Source organism: Corvus kubaryi, unplaced genomic scaffold (assembly GCF_017639235.1).
Source record: "Corvus kubaryi isolate FWS band 111438036 unplaced genomic scaffold, C.kubaryi_AGA036_p1.0 37354, whole genome shotgun sequence".
Classification (NCBI taxonomy): Eukaryota; Metazoa; Chordata; class Aves; order Passeriformes; family Corvidae; genus Corvus; species Corvus kubaryi.
The window spans coordinates 12,768,041-12,788,462 of record NW_024581116.1 but is presented as its reverse complement, the minus strand read 5'-3'; the positions used below and the strand labels follow the sequence as shown (position 1 = coordinate 12,788,462).

Genomic DNA, 20,422 nt, shown 5'->3' with positions numbered 1-20,422 from the left:
CAAAAATCTCACATGCTTTGTTTTCTGATCCAAAACCTAAAACACTCTAATTCTTTTTACATGCTGATAGACACGTAGCACAGTACAAAACTTCCTTTCAGCAATTACATATTTTCAGTATCTGTGACTGCTTCTCTCTTCACTGACTGAAGCTAGGCAACTGCATCTCTAAATTTTCAGAAATCAAGTGAAGAATCGATGGCCCAAAGGAAAGAACAAGTGCAAGTTAAGAAATAAAAAATATCTTTCAGATACTCAGGACTTAAAAAAGGGGAGCACACCCCCTCCTCAAAACCTGTTTCTTAAAACAAGAACTCAAGAACAGAAGGTCCATTGCTACCAACCGCTTGAGAAACAGTCACAACACTAAAAACACGTTATTCTTGTATCAATGGTCAGAGCAATCACCTGGTATAATTGCATACAACTTTTGCTTTTAAGAATTTTCTCCTGTGCTCTATGAAGGGTTTGATGTAAACTATAAGGAAGTATAACTTTACAGTCAGCATGCTGCTGTCTGCTCAAAAATACTGAAGAAGTGCTGCCTCGTACACCAACAGCCACAACAGCTCTAAGCAGGGTTCATACACCTTCATAATCTACACATGATGTCAAACTACTACATCATCAGCACCAAAAAACATCTAAAACAAGTTTTACAGGAATATCCGAAATTTTTTCCTGATTATCACACATTGGTGTTTTCATTCTACATACGTGTGACAAGTGGTAGCGTGTCTCTCAGCCAGCACATGGGAAATGGAGGATATCCTTTGTTGGGAATAAGCCCAGTGTGTTATTTTTCACTTTGAAAGTGTTTAGGTTAAAAGTAGGAAGCTCACATTTCTGCTTGTTAAGATAAACAACTTTTTTCCTATGCTTATAAATACTGTGAGATAGGTAATGCATCATTCACCAGGCACTTTTTTTTGTGTAAAGGATTAGACTGTTATGGATGGAAAATACAATTTTACAAGATTGATATATCAAAACTCAGTTTAAAGGCCAAAGATGCACTCCAGTATCTTTTTATTAATGGAAAGTTTCTTCTTTTGACACTTGGCAGCCTCAAAGCTCAACTGTAATACACTACTTCATAACAACCCTTCTTTCCAGTCATTTCACAGTTCTCAAAATGAACAAACTAAGACCAACATTTTCCATTCTATAACAACCATTTTATTTTACAATTTTTTTTTTCTCAGACTATGAAATGTTTTTCTACATTATATACTGTTTCAGGATAGAAAAAATCTCTTAGCACAAGCCAGTTTCAGGGTTGCTTTCCACTTCACAAAAAACATGTTAGAGAAGGGCTATATTAAACAAGATGAATAACTTTCTTCTAAAACCCACAGCCTCATCATATGATCTTTAAGACAACATTTTAGGCAGCACTATGCAGAATGACCTAATACTGCTAATCAGAAGGCATGAAAACATTCTAAAAGAAATCAAAATCTTACTCTCTACTGCTAATCTGTTCTCTTAGTGTCAAAATGCCAGACACAAATATAAAAAGAATTGCATCATTTGCTTCATAGCTTTTACCACAAAGAAGCCAAAAATCTGTACATAAGATCTCACTGTAACTCTAACAGCACCCACAAACTATTTGAATGACAGCTGACTATACAAAACACTGTCCCTAAAGGCATGAAGTACAAGGTGTGGACAGGTAGGTTTGTGTTCCCACCATATAAAGACCCAAGAGAGAAAAAAACCAATCAGTAGATCCCAAATGGATGAGAATGTAAGTCTTAGAGCCATAAAACTATGAACCATATATATAACCATATAGGTAAGTAACCATATAACTATAACCATAGAGGTAAGTGTGGAGAGTATAATACAGGAGAAACCTCCCACACCTTTTAAAGTGAAAAATCACAGACTATAAAGACAGGTATCTGATGGTCATAACATCTTGTATAGAACTGCTGAGAGCACTCTGTCACCAGACTGACAGAAAATACCTACCTATTTCAGATAAATGCTTTTTCTGTCAGTGAGTGAACTGAACACAACTCTGGTCAATTCAGCCATTTAGAAACAGCTCATCTGGATGCGTAAGACCAAAGCATGTTCATCCCTAATTTACATTCTAGAACTACTCCAAACAAATACCCAGAAAGAAATAAAGGGGATGAACTAAGGTATTAAAAAACTGCTTTCACTTGTTTCTCCTTCAGTACAAGGTCCCTCTACAGATGTTTCACCAAATACCCAGAGCATTAAATGAAAACATGTAAGCTAATAGGATTTGTTGCATTAATCAGTGATTATGTTATTTCAGGGTTAATGACTAAGGAAAAACTAGTTTTTCTAAGGTTTTCTAAAACTTTTTTTATCTAAATCCAAAGAACTTTTTTTAAGGAGAAGCATTTTTGAGGAATATTCAAAACAAAAAGATGCTGATAAACAGTAATTAAACCAGGCTAGAGGAGTGACTAAAAAAAATTGAAAACAAAATTAGTTAAAGAATGTGTGAAAGGCAAGAAGTATCAGCAATGGTTGGTTTAGCTGAAAAGCCACCCAATTTTAAGAGGACAAAATTCACAATATTTCTAGCAATAAGGAGAGCCACATGTCCAAAGTAGGTATTGTATTAGAAACCAGAACCCTTATACTCCTGGAGAAACGGAATCATTGAGTAGGCAAGAAATACTTGCTCTTGAAATATTTCCAGTTTATAACTCCAACAGCCCTGAACTAGGAGAGTGCTAGGATATCAAATTATTTTCCAAAACTACCTGAAAAGAAGCCAGAGGTGCTCCAGGATTTATATTTTCTCAAAGAGCTTAATATCTTCACTACACCAAAAGTACTTTGCTTCTAGCCTCAACAGGGAGTGTTCTGCCAAGACTGCAGGAAAATAAAAAAAAATCCAGAACACCGAATATTACACTCAATTAATTACAGTCTTAATTGCTCTCTTCTTTTAACAGTCTAATGAATAGACCAAGTTTCAGTTTCAGTATGTATGTGTAGCCCAAAGTTTCAAGTCCAATAAATGAGACAGGACTGATTTGCAACATCTGTGCTAAGATCAGACGGGTTCGTGTAACCAGAAGTAAACACCGAGAGTAACATCTATGCCCCTTGTTCTCCGCCCAGAACACACAGGAGCTGACATGTAGGGGGCTTTCTGTACAACCTGCAAAGACAACGTTGTATGTCAGGGAACATGACGGCCTCAATTAAAGAGAATCTGACTCATCTTAGATCCCAGGCCAGTGGACCACCATGTGTCAGTGGAACTTCTGCCTCTCTTCACTTCTTTGGCCAGGACCTGGTTGCACTATCGACTCAACTTACGTTTCTGAGTCAGTGGTCTAAAAACTATCCCAAGGCACACACAACTTTCATTTCAACCTTCCCGAGGCACACATCAAAGTGATGTACCAGGAAGCCAGCTGGCAAGAAGCAGGTTCCAAATGTTTGCATAAACTGCAAGTTAGCTATTAAATGAGTGGCAAACAGCCCACTTCCAGTCAGAGGCACTTGCCCTCATTAAAGCCCAACAAAATAAAACAAAAACAAAGTCTCCAAGCTAAGCCACTCAAGATGTTACCTATGTAACACAAACATTTCATTTCAACGGTCAATTTGGTTTTTGCTCACTCTGCACTGTGTACTTATATGAGGTACCCTGCCATTTAAAAGCAAACCTGTCTGTCCTTTCTAGAAAAGCAAAAAATCACCTTGTATTTCCTCTACTTACAGCTTTGCACACAAAAGAAAAAACTGCAGTGATTTTTTACTTTTTTATAAGAAATGCAGTGTTCTCAGACATTCCTAGTCTCAACTGTCATACCTATCCTGATGAAACTTCTGCAGGAAAAGCTGATGCGTGCCATTTCATTTACAGGCAATATTATGATACACACTGTCAAATCTTTTATAATCCTGAAGTTCAAGAGACAGTAATTTTTTGGGTTTGAAATGGAAATTTAGCTTTGGCATTAACAATGGAGAGAACGGGCACACATACACAGATAATTCAGTCAGACATGAGCTCAGTCGGAGCACATTCCAAGCTGGCCGGACACAAGCCAGCTCCAGTTCAGCAGTCATGTAGCTGTGTTAGCACAGCACTGTGCCCACACTAATAAAACCTGCTGAGATGCTGGGTATGCTGGGTTGGGCACAGTCCTGCACTGTCTGGCCAACTCCAATCATGGACAGAGGATGCTGGGTCTGTCTGCACCCATCCATGAACATACACGCTCCTGCTCTGCGAGACTCTCACTGCTGTGAATTTTTTTTTCCTTACAAAGAGCACAGCACCATACATTTGGGATTTTAAGTATCCTCCTTGATCATAGCCATGGCAATTTCATATAGCTGTTCCAATGAGCATTTGAAACAAGAGAATAATTACTAGCACTACGGGCCAATGAGGGGCATGGGCAATTGAATGGATTTTATTTACATAACTGTCCTTTACAGTTAGTAGCATTTCCCCCAGGCATTTATTCTGTTACAGAATTCAGCAAGACTTGTAACTCAGTTCCTGTCAACATCTCAAAGGACACATTTCTAGTAGTATTCAAGTCTACCTTAAAGTAAACAAACAAAGAGAAAATTATGTTATTCATTATAAAAACTGTGAATCCTAGTTCTCAGAAAAAGACAGAAAATGAAACCATGAAAAGAGATCAGGTAATACAGTTCTTCAAAGTTTCACTCCAAAGGCCCATGTAACTAAACTTCTTTGCCTGTGCGAGGAAATTAGTAAGTCTTCCAAGGATGAAAAAAACCCATGTATTAATCATGTACTGACAGAGAAACCAAAGGACAGGTGTGCAACTCTGAGCTCAAATAACTAGCCTGGAAGATCAAGGAATAAAACTGTAACATGAATGTGTTAATAACATTACATTTTTCTTAATAAAAAATGCCCTGGAGCACTTTAAGGCTGACACAAGTCCTCCATTTTATATTTTCTTCATTTAAAAGGCAGATTAAAAAATAAACAAAACAGCCAACAAAAACAGATTTAGTGAGCTACATACTTGATTTTTAGGAAATGCAGTAAAACACCCTTCAATTATACAACACTGTCTGTGCCAGCCCCTTCAGTCTTGCTTGTAAAAAGGCAGACAGGGTAAAAAAGTCAGACCAGAGTGGGAGAATTCTGTCTCTATTTCAAAGTAACTTCTTCTTGCTACATTTAAATTTCCTATTGTCTAAAGTATTACATGTTTTGAAATGAACTACAGATTGTCAACTAAAAAAGTACTGACAGTATTTAAGGTATGTTAAACAGCCTTCAAACTCAAAGCCATTGACACAAACTGGAGAAGTTTAGCTTATTTGAAAAGCAAATTTAATCTGGGCAGTAGCCTTTGAAATAAATTTTAAATTTTCTTGTATACAACAATATTTCAAAAATAGAACTGATATTTGGATTTATGCTTTAACATTCATCATTTGGGTCCATTTGTATACTCATGTCACCATGAATGTAAAACCCATAAAAAGGTATCATCCAAACAAGTTTAGGCAGATTCAGGTACCACAAATCAGGGGATAGTGACAAAGGAAGATGGTTTAGGGCAAGATTTATGTTAATCTTCACTGGAATAGCCTGACTGCTGCAAAAATTCTAGATAGTATTAGTCAGAACTTAAGTTTGCAATATTCTCTCTAGGTATGATCTGAGATCTAATACAGAGTGCTTGTATTTCCTAACTAAAAATTACTTGTCTGACTTCAGAAACACGAATTCAGTACTCACAGGGCATTCAATGAGAGTGAGATTTTTGAGAGAGCAAAAAGTATTTTTCATTTTGATTTACAATATGTGCAAGAATACTCAAAGTAATACTAGCTTGAACAAGTTCTAACAAACCATCTCTGGTGACAATCAAGACAATGAAATAACTTTTTGGCTAAGTTGAATGTGCACCTCTAATGTACTACAGCTGTCAAGTTCATGTATCATGCACACCTACACAAAAAATAATCTCAGTGCACAATTTTCAGACAGAAGCTGAACCTTACCTTTAGTGACAGAAGGAATGCTTTTTCCATCTGGACAACTTAAGTTAACTAACTAGTACACTCCAGTTTTAAAAACTCATCAGATTTTGAAAATATGTGAGTTTGTCTTCCCTAATCCATTAATTAAAAAAGGCAATAGATAAAAAAAAGTGCTTGGAGAGCTACTCTCTCAACCTTATAAGGGACAAGGTAAATGGAAAGAAAGTGTTCACCTTCTAACTACAGCTAGTATTTTGCCATAAATAGAAAAGTATTTGTTGTCCCCCTTGTTACCCAAAGCATGGAAAGTGCCCATTAATAAAATGCGAGTTGGTTAGAGCTGAGTTACGGAAATAGGCAATTCACATCCGAAGAACATCCTTTATACAAATGTATAAAGTTTTTATACAATTCATGTATAAAATTCCACATCTCTTTAAATGCAAAAATCTAATAATGTAAGTAAATACATCAGACTACAGAATTGTTTAGAGGGGTATACTATTGTGTTTAGACACACAAATACAACATGTATGTATTGTCTAATCCACAAAGAGAAATAAACTTATAAATCTCCATCCTGAAATCAAGATCATACAGAGTGGACATGGCAGCAGGGGATGACCAGAAATGAACTGAAAAAAATTAAATTTAAGTTACTTTAAAATCAATTAGCTACATGAAGACTTTTTGGCTGATTTAAAAAATAGTTAAATATATATTATAGTTTGTCCAAGATGTGAATAAAATTAATTAAGAAGTGCACAAATTTTTAGAGTCTGGTCAGCTATTCTGCATGCAACATTTACATAGGTATCCCTACTATTTATCTTCTATCAGGACAAAAAAACCTCTAGAGAACGCACTGTAGAAACTAAACCAAGAGTGAAATGCAGGTGTAATTTTCTGTACCACTCCCTGACACCAGAAAGCTTGCTGCTAAGTCTCCCTAAAACAAATCTGAAGAGATAAAACATATAGTTAAACCTACAGTTGAGCCTTTCAACTGGAAAGCTTACCCAGTGAAAAGCTGCAATTGCAGAAGGGCATTGAGCATAAGCTACAGTCAAGAGCCATATTTGAAGCCACACAGTATCATTTCTTTGTCAGAACAGAGAAGAGTATTTACTGCTATGACTATGTCACTGTATACCACATATTAAAGACACGAATGAAATATTTCACAACAAAGCAAAGTTATTATCCTGAAACTTATAGTCCCTATTTAGGAATACTTTTTGATCAGCTATCAAAAAACCTACTTTTTCCAGTAAAGCTCCACCTGAATTTTCTACCGCCACTAATCAGTTTTTAAACTGGCAGCAAAAGGCAAATTTTAAAAAAGGCTGTTTTTAAAGTAATTTAACATGTTACATTAATAAATTATAGTTAACCTAAATTTACTTTACTGTGACAACTCAGACAATGTAGACATGAATTTCAACTGAAATACCTGAATGGCACCAAACAATTGTGTCTTTAAAGAGCAATATCAGCAACAACTGGTATTACTTACTGGTATATAATAGATATTCATTTTAGGGGCTTCATTGGCAGTCATTAGCATTCCTAAAAAGACATTTCCACATTTAAAAATATTGATCACAAGAGGGTAATACTATTTAAAAAAAAAAAAAAAACTCATAAAGTACATATATACACTAACCAAGACCTGTAATAAATTGTTGCATCAAATACCATGGAAAGAAAGGTCTGATACCAGCATAATTAACAAAGCCTAATTTCCTACATATTTATTCCCTTTTGTCCTCTATCTTAATGGCTCAGCACCACTTTAAGCAACATCAAGCCCTGATAAGTGCGGGCTGCCAATTTTCATAACAAATGTAAAAAGTTCATCCCTTAATACTGTTTAGAACAAATCCAGTTAGTACTGCAGTTAAAACTTACCTTGGATATAAAATAGCATTATTAATACATTGGCATTAATATTTATGGTTTTTTGTTTTATTTTTAAACACACACCTAAACAAAGCCATTAATCACAACATGGTTTACACCTTCATTCATATTTCATCTTGGGAAATCAACACAACAGCAGCTACTCAACCCAAAATGAGATATAGGATAGTGTGGCTTCAAAAGGAGTAATACTAGTGCTATTAGCCAACCAGGGAAAATGTAAAATTTGAAATATCTATTAATATACTGAAGAAACACCACAAAACCAATGTCTTGGGGTTTAAGTACTCTGAATATAAAAAAAATACTGTAGCAATACTAAAATCTGTGGAAAATCTCCTACTGCCACAAGATTTCATACAAGTTCAAAATGAAGAACACTTTCAATTTCCTTCTACATAAAAGAGTAATAAGAACATTTGCTATATACTTTTATGTTTACCTCAATTTTGTCTTTCCAATGTAGCTGATCAACATGTAATACAAGAGACTGATTATGAAGAAGAAAAGTGCCATCAAATTAGATAACATTCTGATCTGAAAGAACTGTAACATATGCCACTGAGACTATGAATAATTGGGTCAATTACTACACACCCAGAGGGCAGAAATATAATTTACACCCAACTAGAGGAATGCAATTAAAATGGGTGGAGTAATCCTTCCTACCTAATCCTTTTATTATAAATACACAATGCAGCTGGACTTAAAATGTCAGAAAAAAGGGGGCTTGCTTTCCCAGCAAAGCAAGGTATTTGTGAAAGCTTAGTCAGCAAACTGGCTAAAAACTGTGCCTGGAAAGGTTTACAAGCAATTTAAGGAAAAAGCAAGGATTTATAGTATATACATGAACACACACACAGACACACACAGAGTACTCCAGCATAGTATATAGGTTACATGCTCGCCTAGCAGCATGCTCCAGAGACAAAGCATTTTTCCATTGGCTGAATATGAATCACTGGAAATAAAGACAGAAATTAATTCTGCAGGTGCTTCAAAGATGACAGTAAAGGAAAACCTCCTCTTTGAGAGTCTTCCACCAATAATTAAAGGAGGACAAAAACGGACTTCAGAACAGTACATGGGTGTATACTACAAGGGAAATAGAAGAATGAAAGTTAACAACTCTGAAAGGAGAAGTCTATTCCATGCATTTTTATTGCTTCAGCTTGTTAGTTTCAACCAATTTTTATGGGAAGAGAGACCACACCCTAACAAACTACATAACAGCCTAGTTTGATTACTGTAGAAGGGAAATAAATGAGAGCCTTTTTTCAGAAGTTTTAATAAGGCCCTCTTTGGAAAATGCTCTGCAATACAGTATCATAAATGTAAAAGAATGAAGATGGGAACATGAAGTGATAGTATGTGGGAGAAGCAGTTTTAGAAAATGCAAATTTTTAACTTTTAATTTTTTTTACAATAATTGAAACAAACGAGACACAAATTTCTATACACTGAAGATGCCGTCAAGTTTCATTTATATAATACAACTAAATCTCCTGTGTTTCCTGTGCCATGCATCTAGTGGTGCTCTGAGAATGCTGGGGCACCAGTAAGAGCACCGAGCCAAACCCATACTGATACTATATTTCCAACTTTCCACTGCAAGGCCATCTTACTGAAAATATTTACTTATTTTCAGATCTTCAGTCATGATTATTCTTTAAATTCTGAATGAGCATGAGGTGGTTCTAGGCATCTTAAATTCTGGTTCAACAATATTCATGACAAATCTGTGATGCACCACCTCTTACCTTAAATCTCTCAATTTCCACTGCAACATGTTCTAGCTTTTGCCCCACTGTCTCCATGTGACCATAAAATACAACCAGTTTTCTTCCCACAACAGTTCTTACCAAAACCATCAAGCTGTCCCCCTACAGACAATAAGAAAAGCAGAACTGACTTAAGCAGGAGATGTGGGACACAGAACTGGACTGCATAATCTAGATCTCAATCACAGACACATGAAAAGCTGTGTCAATAGCAAGATTAGAGAGATGTGTGCATTCAGTTCTTTGTGCTACAAGATTCATCCTGCAGAGTCTCATGAAAATCATTTCTGCAAAAGCACATGAGGCATGTCCACATACCACAAAGGCTACAGAGTGTCCACAGTTGAGTAATGCCCACCCTTGACATACTCAAACTTGACTTGACCTGAGCAACGTGATCCGACTTCAAAGATGGATCTAACTTCAAGTTGCCCCTGCTTTGAGCAGGAAATACACAACTCCCAGAGGTACCTTCCAACCTAAATTACACTACGATTCTACATTGTCAAAGAACTTTTTTCTGTTCCACTCCCTGTGGTGAGCTCTTCATTGGTGCTGTGTGGACGTTAATTTGCTGCAGGGTTCTCTTTTAGATGAAACCAACAAGCTCACAGGTGAAACGCAGGTGAAATGCTAAAGATGATTCACTCCAAGAACCTCTCTCTGTAGCCACCATGGACGAGGGCTTATCCACCTCCATGGTGCACAGTTCACCCTGTCACCACGCAGTAATTCTCATATACACCCATATGAACTCCTACATACAACCAGAGCACATGGCATGTACCCTGCTCCATAAGGTCAAAAATGCCCACCATCTTATCAGGGAAGAGTATTTAATTGCTCATCTTACCAAAAAAAAAAAAAACCAGAAAAAAAAAAACCAAAAACCTCCAACACATTCTTAACTGAAGTTGGCAGAAAAGACAAAGATAAGTTTTAACTTGCTAGAAATCTCAAACTCACTTATCTACAATCTTAAATTTGAGCTGCTAGTGTGAATCAAAATCCAAGCTGCTCTGTCTTTACTGCTACCTCGCTCTAAAATTAGGATAATAGCAGAGTTTGCAACACAGGCATTGTCTGCTTCAAGACTTTTGCTCTGTGCCATCCTAGTGGCCCTAACTTACTTCATCTTTTTCAGTACTGCTTTCTAAAAAGGAAGTAGGTGTCACACTGTACTGAAGAACTACAGCAACTCACATTAAGCAAGAAAATTAAGTCCAGTTGCACTCTGAAATACAACCAAAGCACATATGCACATACAACCATCACTTTGCAAAATATTTTTACTCATAAATTAAGTCCTGGTTAGAAGTGACCCTCAGTTTTGATCTCTAAACATAGTATTATGAGATGCAACAAATCTGAAAACAGTCACAAAAAACATGCAAATTTGTGCACATAGGAATCTACACTTAAAACCAAAGTATTAAATCTAAGGACCAGCACAATTTAAGTGCTGTATTTAAGTCCAGGAAAGATCAAATCTTTGTAAATACTTGAAAAAAAATCTATAAACCTGCTGTAAAGAGATTTTTCCTACCTCTAGAAAGCAAGCTCTAACTCATCTTGGACTTAGTCAAGACAATAGGTCAAAATTCCTATTCTTATGAAATGAGTCACTTCAGATATTTGAAAGAGTAAAAGAGATCAATCACTCAATTAACAGCACAGCAGCTTCTAACTGCAAAGAGGCTCCAATGTAATACAGGTGCAGAGGAAACAAGGACACTAATTGACAAATAACCCTTTATTCCAAGCTCTGCCATAAGGAGGAAAGTAGACCTAAATTGTATCACCTAACCAGAAAAAAAGACCACAGCTTGCGTTAGCAAGCTTTTCCTTTTGAATTTAGCAAGATATTACTATATTTAACATACCTGAATTTGGATACAGGCAGACATCATTTATATCATGTTCTGGCTCCATTGAAGTAAATATCTTTCCCTGAAATTGTAGGAAGAAAATAAATCATATAGAACTCCAAAAAATATAATTAAATTCAGTAAATCTAAACATTAATAAATAGCTACTATAGAAGCTAAGAAACATGATGGCATAAAGATGGAATAGCTTTTGCAGAACAATAAAATATCAAATCTCTGAACATAACACAAGGAACTCCATATTGTATTTTATCTCTGATTCAATCTCTTACAAGGAAGTGAAGCCTACTGGCTATTGAAGACACAGCAATGTACAGTGGCACCTCTAATTTCTCAGTTTACACTTCTATGTTGAAAATATGTGTCAAATTTACTTTATTTTATGCAAAAGGGGGCCTGAGGTCTGTAAGTTCCTGGCACATCGCCAGTGTAACCCTCACTTTATTCAACTCTGAATGTGGTAGTTTTAAATCATTTTTACTTTGCAAAGTATGATTAGCTGAAAAAATGGATTAGGAATGAAATTTGAATCTGGATCTTGGTTCTTCCACCCTGCTAATGTCGAAATGAAATTAAATATAGCTCAGCATTTTATTTAGGTCTTGATATAGAATAAAAGTAGTAAGAGAATGCAGTGGTATCTAGCTTAGATCAGAACTGAAGTTATAAAGGTTACTTAAGAAAGAGGTAAAAGCAGGAAACAACATTCTCAAAATAATAAGAACTGGAACAGAGTCTGAAAAACCCAGACAAAATACAGGTGCTCTTATGAGCCAACACACAAGACAGCCAGTAGAGTCTCTAACAACTGGACCACATAATCTGAAGCATGAGACTACATGCCTACACAGTTCTAAATGAGGGACAGGAACAAGGAAAATTTTGATCCTGTTCCCCTTTTTTTCTTTCCCTGCAGCAATCCCACCTACCTTTCTGGGCCCTTCCTTTCCCTCCCAGTTACCCCACCCACCTCTGGTCTCTCCCTGATGATTAAGAAGAGGCCTCCTCCACCCCGGCCTCAGCAGACAAAAGCCCGGTGCTCCCCACCCCAAGGCACGTCTCAGCATGGGGCTATTCTGGTATCAAAGCCATATGCTCTCCACCCGCAGTCTGCCTCTGCACTTGGTTCCCAGCCAGAGATAGTCAGGAACCAGCATCTGGGAGAGGAGGAGCCAGCTGGAACATACTCTAGGAAAGAGTCCAAAGCTATCTTTGCCTTCCAGCAGTGAGAAACCCTCCCTTTTCCCACCAGAGGCCACCTGACAAACCTTACAGTGCTTCATTCTCAAGGAGGGAAATATACACACCTAGGAAAAATGGCGAGAGGCCACTGCAGATGTTTTAAATAATAACCAATAATTTATTTGCTCTTTCAAACAATAAAAATTAACTGCAGAGGTGCATATAAAAAACTACTTGTGATCACAGTAAAAATAAAAGGCTGTTGAAAGCTCATGAAGCAGCACGACAATACTGAACTGACTGCCTGAAATAACTAGAAAAAAAGCCTCTGCTACAACCTCTTTATGTTTCACTATAAAGTTAGAAAAGCATAGATGGAGCATGTTTTTTAGAAGGAACACAATTGACTAGACAGTCCCTCAAACCAAAACAAGTTACAATAGTATTACTATGAATCTACGGGGTAACATATTTTGTTACCCCGTAGATTCATAGCAAGCTTCACTGACAGAAAGATAAGAAAGAGGACAGCATGATATAATGAAAAGAAGTCCTATTAAAATTAGAGATTTCAATTTCACTTAGAAGTGCAAAAGGTATGCATAAAGACATTGGCCATTGCAACATCATCCACTAATACAGTGTAAGACACATTGTTACTGCCTCTACGCACAGCATCTGCTTCAGTATCCAAATACGTTCCCGCGAAAATAAGCAGCACCTGATTTTAGTAGGTCCTTAACTAACTGATCTACCTTTGAAATTAACCCTACTTTGAGCAGGGAATTGGAATGAACATGTTTTCTCTGGTGAAAAAGGTAACTGGATGTATTCAAGAACACTGTGAGAAATGCACAAACCAAGGCAACGGCTAAGATACTACTTTTTATGTTTAAATCCTCCTCCTGAAAGAAGCCTCTTGGCCAGACATGTTCAAACAGCTAGAAAACCCCTAAGACTGTATCTTTATACCTGACAGCCTACTGAATAACTTCCCAGATTCTGATTTAGTCAGACAGGACAAAATGCTATGTAAATTAAGAGACATTAAAACCTCAGCTTCCTACACTGAATTTCAGCTTAATTAATCAAGCTGCACAAAAAAATACCCAAAACAACAAAACAAACAAAAAAAAACCTAGAAAAACCCCCAACCCAAATAAAGTAAAAATTTAAAAATCCAAATGCAGCAACATAAAACTACTTACTGTATCTTTGTTCCACATTTTTATTATTCGAGAATCCGCAGAGATAATTAAATCCAACTGATGCTGAAACTGAATTGATTTAATAGGCAGGCCATAGTGGTGATCTTTGACTATTAATGGATTACTAGACCGGAGATCATATAATAGAACCTTGAAGAATAAGAGGCAGATTCAATTTATAACATTGTAAGATCATGAAGAAGTCATGCCCATCAGATCTTCATTAAATATTTAGCTAAACTTGAGATTTTACTTAAATACATAGGTAGGATTTACATAAAATAAATAATTTAAAATTCTGAAAACAACCTATTAGGTGAGCCCAGTTTATTCTAGCCATGTATTTTAACATCAGCATGCTTCCATCTAGAAAAATTAAAAAATTTAAGATCTAACCATCTTTCTAAAGACTTTTAAATTACTATTGAAAAAAATGAACCTTTTTTTTATTTCAATACTCTTAGTATTTCATAATTAGTAACATTTCACTTTCAGATTCTTGTGTTGTTCTTACACAATTTAAATTTTCAGACTCCCTTCCAGATTCAGTGAATGCAACATTCCCTCAATGAAACACCCCAGAGTGTAAGTTTTGTGTTAAGGAAAGTAGAGCGTACAGGCCCTATCTTCCAGAAACCTGTATATTTATCTCCAAAATTTCCTATGGAACTTGAGAAAGACCTTAAATCTTTCATATGTAAAGTGAAAATACCCAGAATTTTTGGGAAAAATAATATTCTCGGTTTATTTAATCAGAAACACAGTCTACAATAAAATTTGTCTGACTTGTACACTAGCACAGCAAGTACAATTCTCACACACATATCTGCTCTTGAAGAAGCTACAGTTTTCTAAACCCATGGAAATACTGATGAAGGCAGGAAACAGTCCCCACACTTCCCTTTACAAATATGATGGCAACAATAAATGAATTAAAATGATTTTTCGTATTACGGTAAGACAGTAAAAATAACAGTTCAAAGACAATAATTTCTGGGTTTTTTAACCACCAAGATAAGGGAGAGCACATATGTTGCATTGAAATGGTACTGATAGTCCCAAAAATTAGCAACTTCCCCCACACACTTGACTCAAGTCTTAAGAAAACTGCAAATCTGAAGTTATATAGTTATGAAGTCATGATGATTTTAAGTGGTACCTACAGAATTCTGAAGAGCACAAGCATTTGACAAAATTAAATTGCAGTTTGACTATTACTACTCTATACATGTAGTTTATGGTCTTATAACTACTTGCAGTAATATAGTGCACTCAATGTATGATAGGCTGGGATTGGGAATTGCAAGAGCAGGATCTCCTAAGAACTATGATAGATGAAGTCAAATATACCTGCCCAGTAGATGTTCCAACAGCCATATTCAAAGCTCCATCAAATTTCAGTGCTGAAATGGATGGTAAACCTTCTATCCTGCCAAGCACAATGCTTATAGTTAGGCATTCTTTCAATAAAGTCTGCAAATAATTTTTTTAATGTTAAAAATAGCTACATTATTATTGTAAAATAATTTACAGGCATCACTCAGAAATACTACTTCAAAAAGCTGTGCTGTTTACATTCAGAACTTTTATTTGTATAGAAAAATAGCCACTGCTATTCAGATCAATGTCTAAGAGAACTCCTTTATGATTAAGAAAATCCTTTATTCACACTAGCAATGACAAGAGAAGAGAACAGGCAGGTCATTTTAAAGCAAAATGGGATTTATTTCTAAAAGCAAAACTTCTGAAAAATTCAGAACGACACACTTTACTCACAGCCTTTACTCACTCTGTGTCTGCTGTCACACTGCTTAGTGCACAGTCCAACAGCCCAACTCGATTTCTAGTTCTAGGGTCCCAGCATTCCACTTTACCCTAAACAATTTAGAAAATATGGTTCAAGCTTATGTAGCAGATGCCTGGTATTCTGAAAATGTTTAAATAAAATTATGAATTATCTAATCTAATTAATAATTACCAAAATTTCCTAGGTTGACATGAGTTGTTTTAATAATGACATACAGGCTGCACACATTTCATTTCTAGTTTCTTTCATGGAATCTGAATCAAAACCACTAATTTTCTTAAGATTAATAGGGTACACATGCCAGGTAATTTCTACAGATGGCTACACTGCAGAACAAGAGAACATTATTTTCGCTCCCATCTGCAAAATCTCAAGTACTCAGCAACCAAGTAATTCAGGTATTTTATCTGCACTACGCTCTAAAAAGTCATCTGTAACGTATCTATATCTAACATAACAAATGAGACCAATTAAATTAATTATGTTCATGATTTCTTCTTATCCTCCTGCAAATTAATATAAAAATGAAGCAAACACTACTTTTATAAAAGGAAGGAAAACATTTACCTCAGCCGTTCCCATAGCAAACAAGAAGTGTACAGGATTTATGTCACAGACATTACTCTCTCTACAACAGAAAAAGGAGCAAGTTTAGTGACCTCAGAACAATTTAACACATGAACAACTAATAAGATTTCTGTAATCATGTACACTATTGCTCAGCCTGGAAAAGCAAAAGTTGGAGGGAGGGACAGGTGGCCATATAACAACAGCTTCCCATACTTAAGGGAGCTTACTAACAGTTTGGAGCCAGAGACAGTGTTGATTACTTGAAACAGGTAAGGTTCCAACTGGATGTAAGTGTGGTCACCGGTGCACATAAACTACAAGGGACAGAGAGTCTTCAGTAAGACACGTTCCTAGAACCACAAGAACCACTTTATGCTAAGGTGACCAAAAAGACTTCTCCCAGGATGCTTGTTCTGTTATGTTAATCTATCCCAGTTTGAATTCCCTGGTTGGCTGTCAGCCTCTACCCCTCATCACTCCCCCAGAGTTCCCCATTGGTCCCTGTTCCCTAGTCCCACCTTTTCCCCCCACTCCCAGAGAAAACTGTGAGTTTCGGGATCACGTTCACATTTGCCTCTGCAACCTTCAGCAGTGTAGCAGCAATAAATGCTCCTGCTGACTCTTTGCTACCGACTGTAACACTGAACCCACCCGTGCTTCTGGGGGTGCACCCAGGACCCCACGGCGCCGAGCAGGGACAGTGTTATGTAAGGATAATATTTTTATGCTATAAGGATAATTAAGCACTGGAATGTGTTAGTGATAGAGGCAGGGAAATTTCCATCTTTGGAATTTTCAAGACCCCCCTGAGAAAATTCATCTGAATTCATATAACCATGCCCTGAGCAGGAGCCTGGGCTCTGAGGTTCTCTCCAGCCTGAACAATCCTGTGTTCTTCTGCCCATATCCACCACCTACCACCAAGCCCTGCCATATCACTCTGCTCCACTGTATTCTTAAACAACTCAACAGGACATGAAGAAATGGCCTCAAGGTGTGCTAGGGGAGGTTCAGATTGGATACCAGGAAAAATTTCTTCACTGGAGGGGTTGCCAAGGATTGGAATAGGCTGCTCAGGGAAGTGGTTCAATCACCATCCCTGGAGGTATTTAAAAGACATGTAGATGTGGCATTTGGGGACACGGTCTAGTGGTGGACTTGGCAGTCCTGGGTTAATAGTTGGGCTTGATGATCTTAGAGGTCTTTTCCAACCTAAATGATTTTCTGATTCTAATTATGTCAAAAGATCTTTCTGATGACTTATGTTCTAAAGCTTACATCTCCAACATGTTCTTGTGTGACCAGTGGTCTCCCTTCTCCCACCCAAGTATCCTGTTTCTCAACAGGGCACCCAAGAGCCCTGTATTTCAACAACAATTCTTCCAAAGTACAAATATTTCTGTCTACACCACTTATCCCAGCACTTTCCAACTACTTCCATTCAAAGGCCTCTACCTCTAATTCTGTAACTCCTCCAACTCCCTTGCATCAAAACCTTCTCAGAACTTAAGTCTCATCTCTCTAATCCACATTCTACACTACACCCTTACCTCTCCCATTCTAGGATTTCCCCTTTTTTTCCTCCTTTTGCTTGTTTTTTTATTTTGCCTTCCCAAATACTCCTTCATCCATTAAGCTATCCTGCCCAGTGCACACCAGCTGTTGCCCACCAACAAGCCACTCTATTTAGTGAAGTCTGTTCTTCTAATCTGCCTCTCCCCACATGAAAAAAGCTCAGTTCCTACTTTGGTAGGCTTTTCAAAAGAATCAGACACATGCTGGAGATATAAGAATTCTCTTTGGGCTACTTCAAGAGCAGAAGGACAAAGACATGTCTGGGAAAGTACATACCCTGTGGGTAGATCTCTATATGATGGCTAAATTGAGTAATAATGGCAAAGTTTTAATGAAATGCTCTTATGATCAAGTTATATAATACCTATTTAGTCCACATTAAGCAATTTTAAAACATCCACAAAAGAAAATTCAATTAAACATAAAAACTAGAACAAAAAAAATTTACAGAACATAAAATGAAATGAGACTCAGACTCAGCATATGTTCCTTTTCAACTCTGCAAAGCATTTGGGCAGCATTCAGAGACAGTACTGGTGCTGAGCATGCTTGGAGTCTGCTTCCACCTGGTGGAAGGAAGACAGAGGTCATGCATCACACATAACTTACGAAGCTTCAGTTTGCAGGGAGTTCAGAAATCTTCCTTGTTCCAGATTTAGCCTGTACACTTCAGAACTACAAAAGAAAAACCCAAAATTACTTGTCTTACAAATACTGAAAAACACTGCTGTAAGTTCAGAGGCATTGTAAAGATTCTTATTCACAGCCTAATTTTGCCAAATATACAACTTTCAGAATTCATAATCTACAAGACAAACCTATACTTCAGTGTTCAAAATACAGAGAAAAATGTGCATGTTCACCACTTATTTATTATACTTCAATATCCTGCCAATTACTATTTTTACAGGGAAAAGATACATTAACTCTTTTCTCAAGATCTTTTAATTTCCTGTGATTTAAGTTACATCTTGAATTTCTACTTATTTTGCTTAAAACCCTAGCATCTAATTTTATTTTTACTGTGTCTTTTCAGAGACCCAATTATGTGATTTAACATACACTTTACAGCAATGAAACACCAAGCAGGACAGGAAAAGTTATTTAATTTTCCTTACTTAAATGCTAAACACTTTTTAAAGCAGTACACTGACCTGCAGTTTTTAATACACATTTGCAAATACATGATGTACATGGTTTAAGAATCGAAAAAAAAAAAAAGGTTTAAAAACAGCATGGGAAACTGAATTAATTTTAATCTTCCCATATTTTCCACTCTTCCCAGTCTCCATTATTAATTTGGAAGAAATTGCCACTTCTTCCACTTTTTAACTTTTCTAGTATTTGAATGTTTATTTTATTCTTGGAAAACATGGTTAACAAAAATGAAACAAAATATTCCACTTAATACCTTGCTCCTACGAAATACAGGTCACATGATGGATAGTGGTAAGAGAAATCTCTACCAAATTTTGGTATTCTTGTCCTGTAGTAATGGCCATGTTGTGAATGAAACTCCACAAATCTGCCACACTGCAAGAAGACAATCTGAAAATAAAATAGAAAGCACTGAAACATACAGAAACAGACAAGGATCTCCCCAACTTGTCTTACAATGCAAACTTAATTATTTTTTTTCAGACTCACAGAGGCTTATCACAACTTATTCAAACAATTTCTACTAAAATGACAGGATCAACTATTGCTTCATCATTCTCACTAGCCACAGCGAAGAGTCTGCAATCAGAAGCAGCACAGTTATCTTGTGTTCTGCTGCACTAAAACTAACATCTCTACTTACTTCAAGACACTACAGGTACAAAAGTACAAAGCCATGCAGACACCAGTATGTCCATATGTACTAAGCACATGAACTACACATCCTGATGCACGGCAGTGTTCCAATAAATGACACCAATGATCTTTCTGCATTTTTGTTCTTTGCCAACTAAATAAGAACATTGTTTCTTTCTGAAACTTAGACAAACATCTCAGTCCTGGAAAAACATACACGGAGGCATTACTAGAGAACTCAATCTATCTCAGTAAATAAAATAGGCCAGGACCTGCTGTTACACTTCTGATGGCAGATGAACATGGCACACACCCACAGGAAGGGATTCTTCCTGCTCCAGACACATTTTCACCCATATCACCTGTTGCACTCATGCTGTGCCTCAAACCATGGCCAGGAACTGTGCAATGGAGGAAGAGCTGGCCTGGCCCAAACTCGTGCCATGAATGATAATCACAGCCAAACTCTGAGCCTCATCCCTATTTAGCTTAAATTAGAAAAGTGTTAGTTTAGTTTAGCCTGTGTAGTATATGTATTTTCTAAAAATGAAGGTCTACAATTTTCTACTGCTGAATTACACTTCTAGCAATGCAAATAAGGATGAGAAACTCAGGGAAGGTGAGGTACCAAAGTTACTTTAAATCTGTCACCTTTATTTATAAATCTGTATATTCTTCCCTTAAGAGACATAGAGAAAATACTGA

At 36.7% G+C, this 20,422-nt stretch overlaps 1 protein-coding gene across 1 annotated transcript in view; it reads right to left on the bottom strand.

Annotated features, from left to right (window-relative positions):
- The window catches only part of NOL10 (nucleolar protein 10), a 51,498-nt gene that overhangs the window by 24,512 nt on the left and 6,564 nt on the right, over positions 1 to 20,422 (bottom strand). The window contains exons 6-13 of the mRNA XM_042033009.1: positions 19,335 to 19,471; positions 18,533 to 18,598; positions 16,346 to 16,406; positions 15,761 to 15,846; positions 15,322 to 15,400; positions 13,972 to 14,121; positions 11,576 to 11,642; positions 7,505 to 7,557 (exon numbers count right to left, since the gene is read on the bottom strand). Coding sequence (XP_041888943.1) covers positions 7,505 to 7,557; positions 11,576 to 11,642; positions 13,972 to 14,121; positions 15,322 to 15,400; positions 15,761 to 15,846; positions 16,346 to 16,406; positions 18,533 to 18,598; positions 19,335 to 19,471 — 699 coding nt within the window. The remainder of the gene's footprint in view (positions 1 to 7,504; positions 7,558 to 11,575; positions 11,643 to 13,971; positions 14,122 to 15,321; positions 15,401 to 15,760; positions 15,847 to 16,345; positions 16,407 to 18,532; positions 18,599 to 19,334; positions 19,472 to 20,422) is intronic.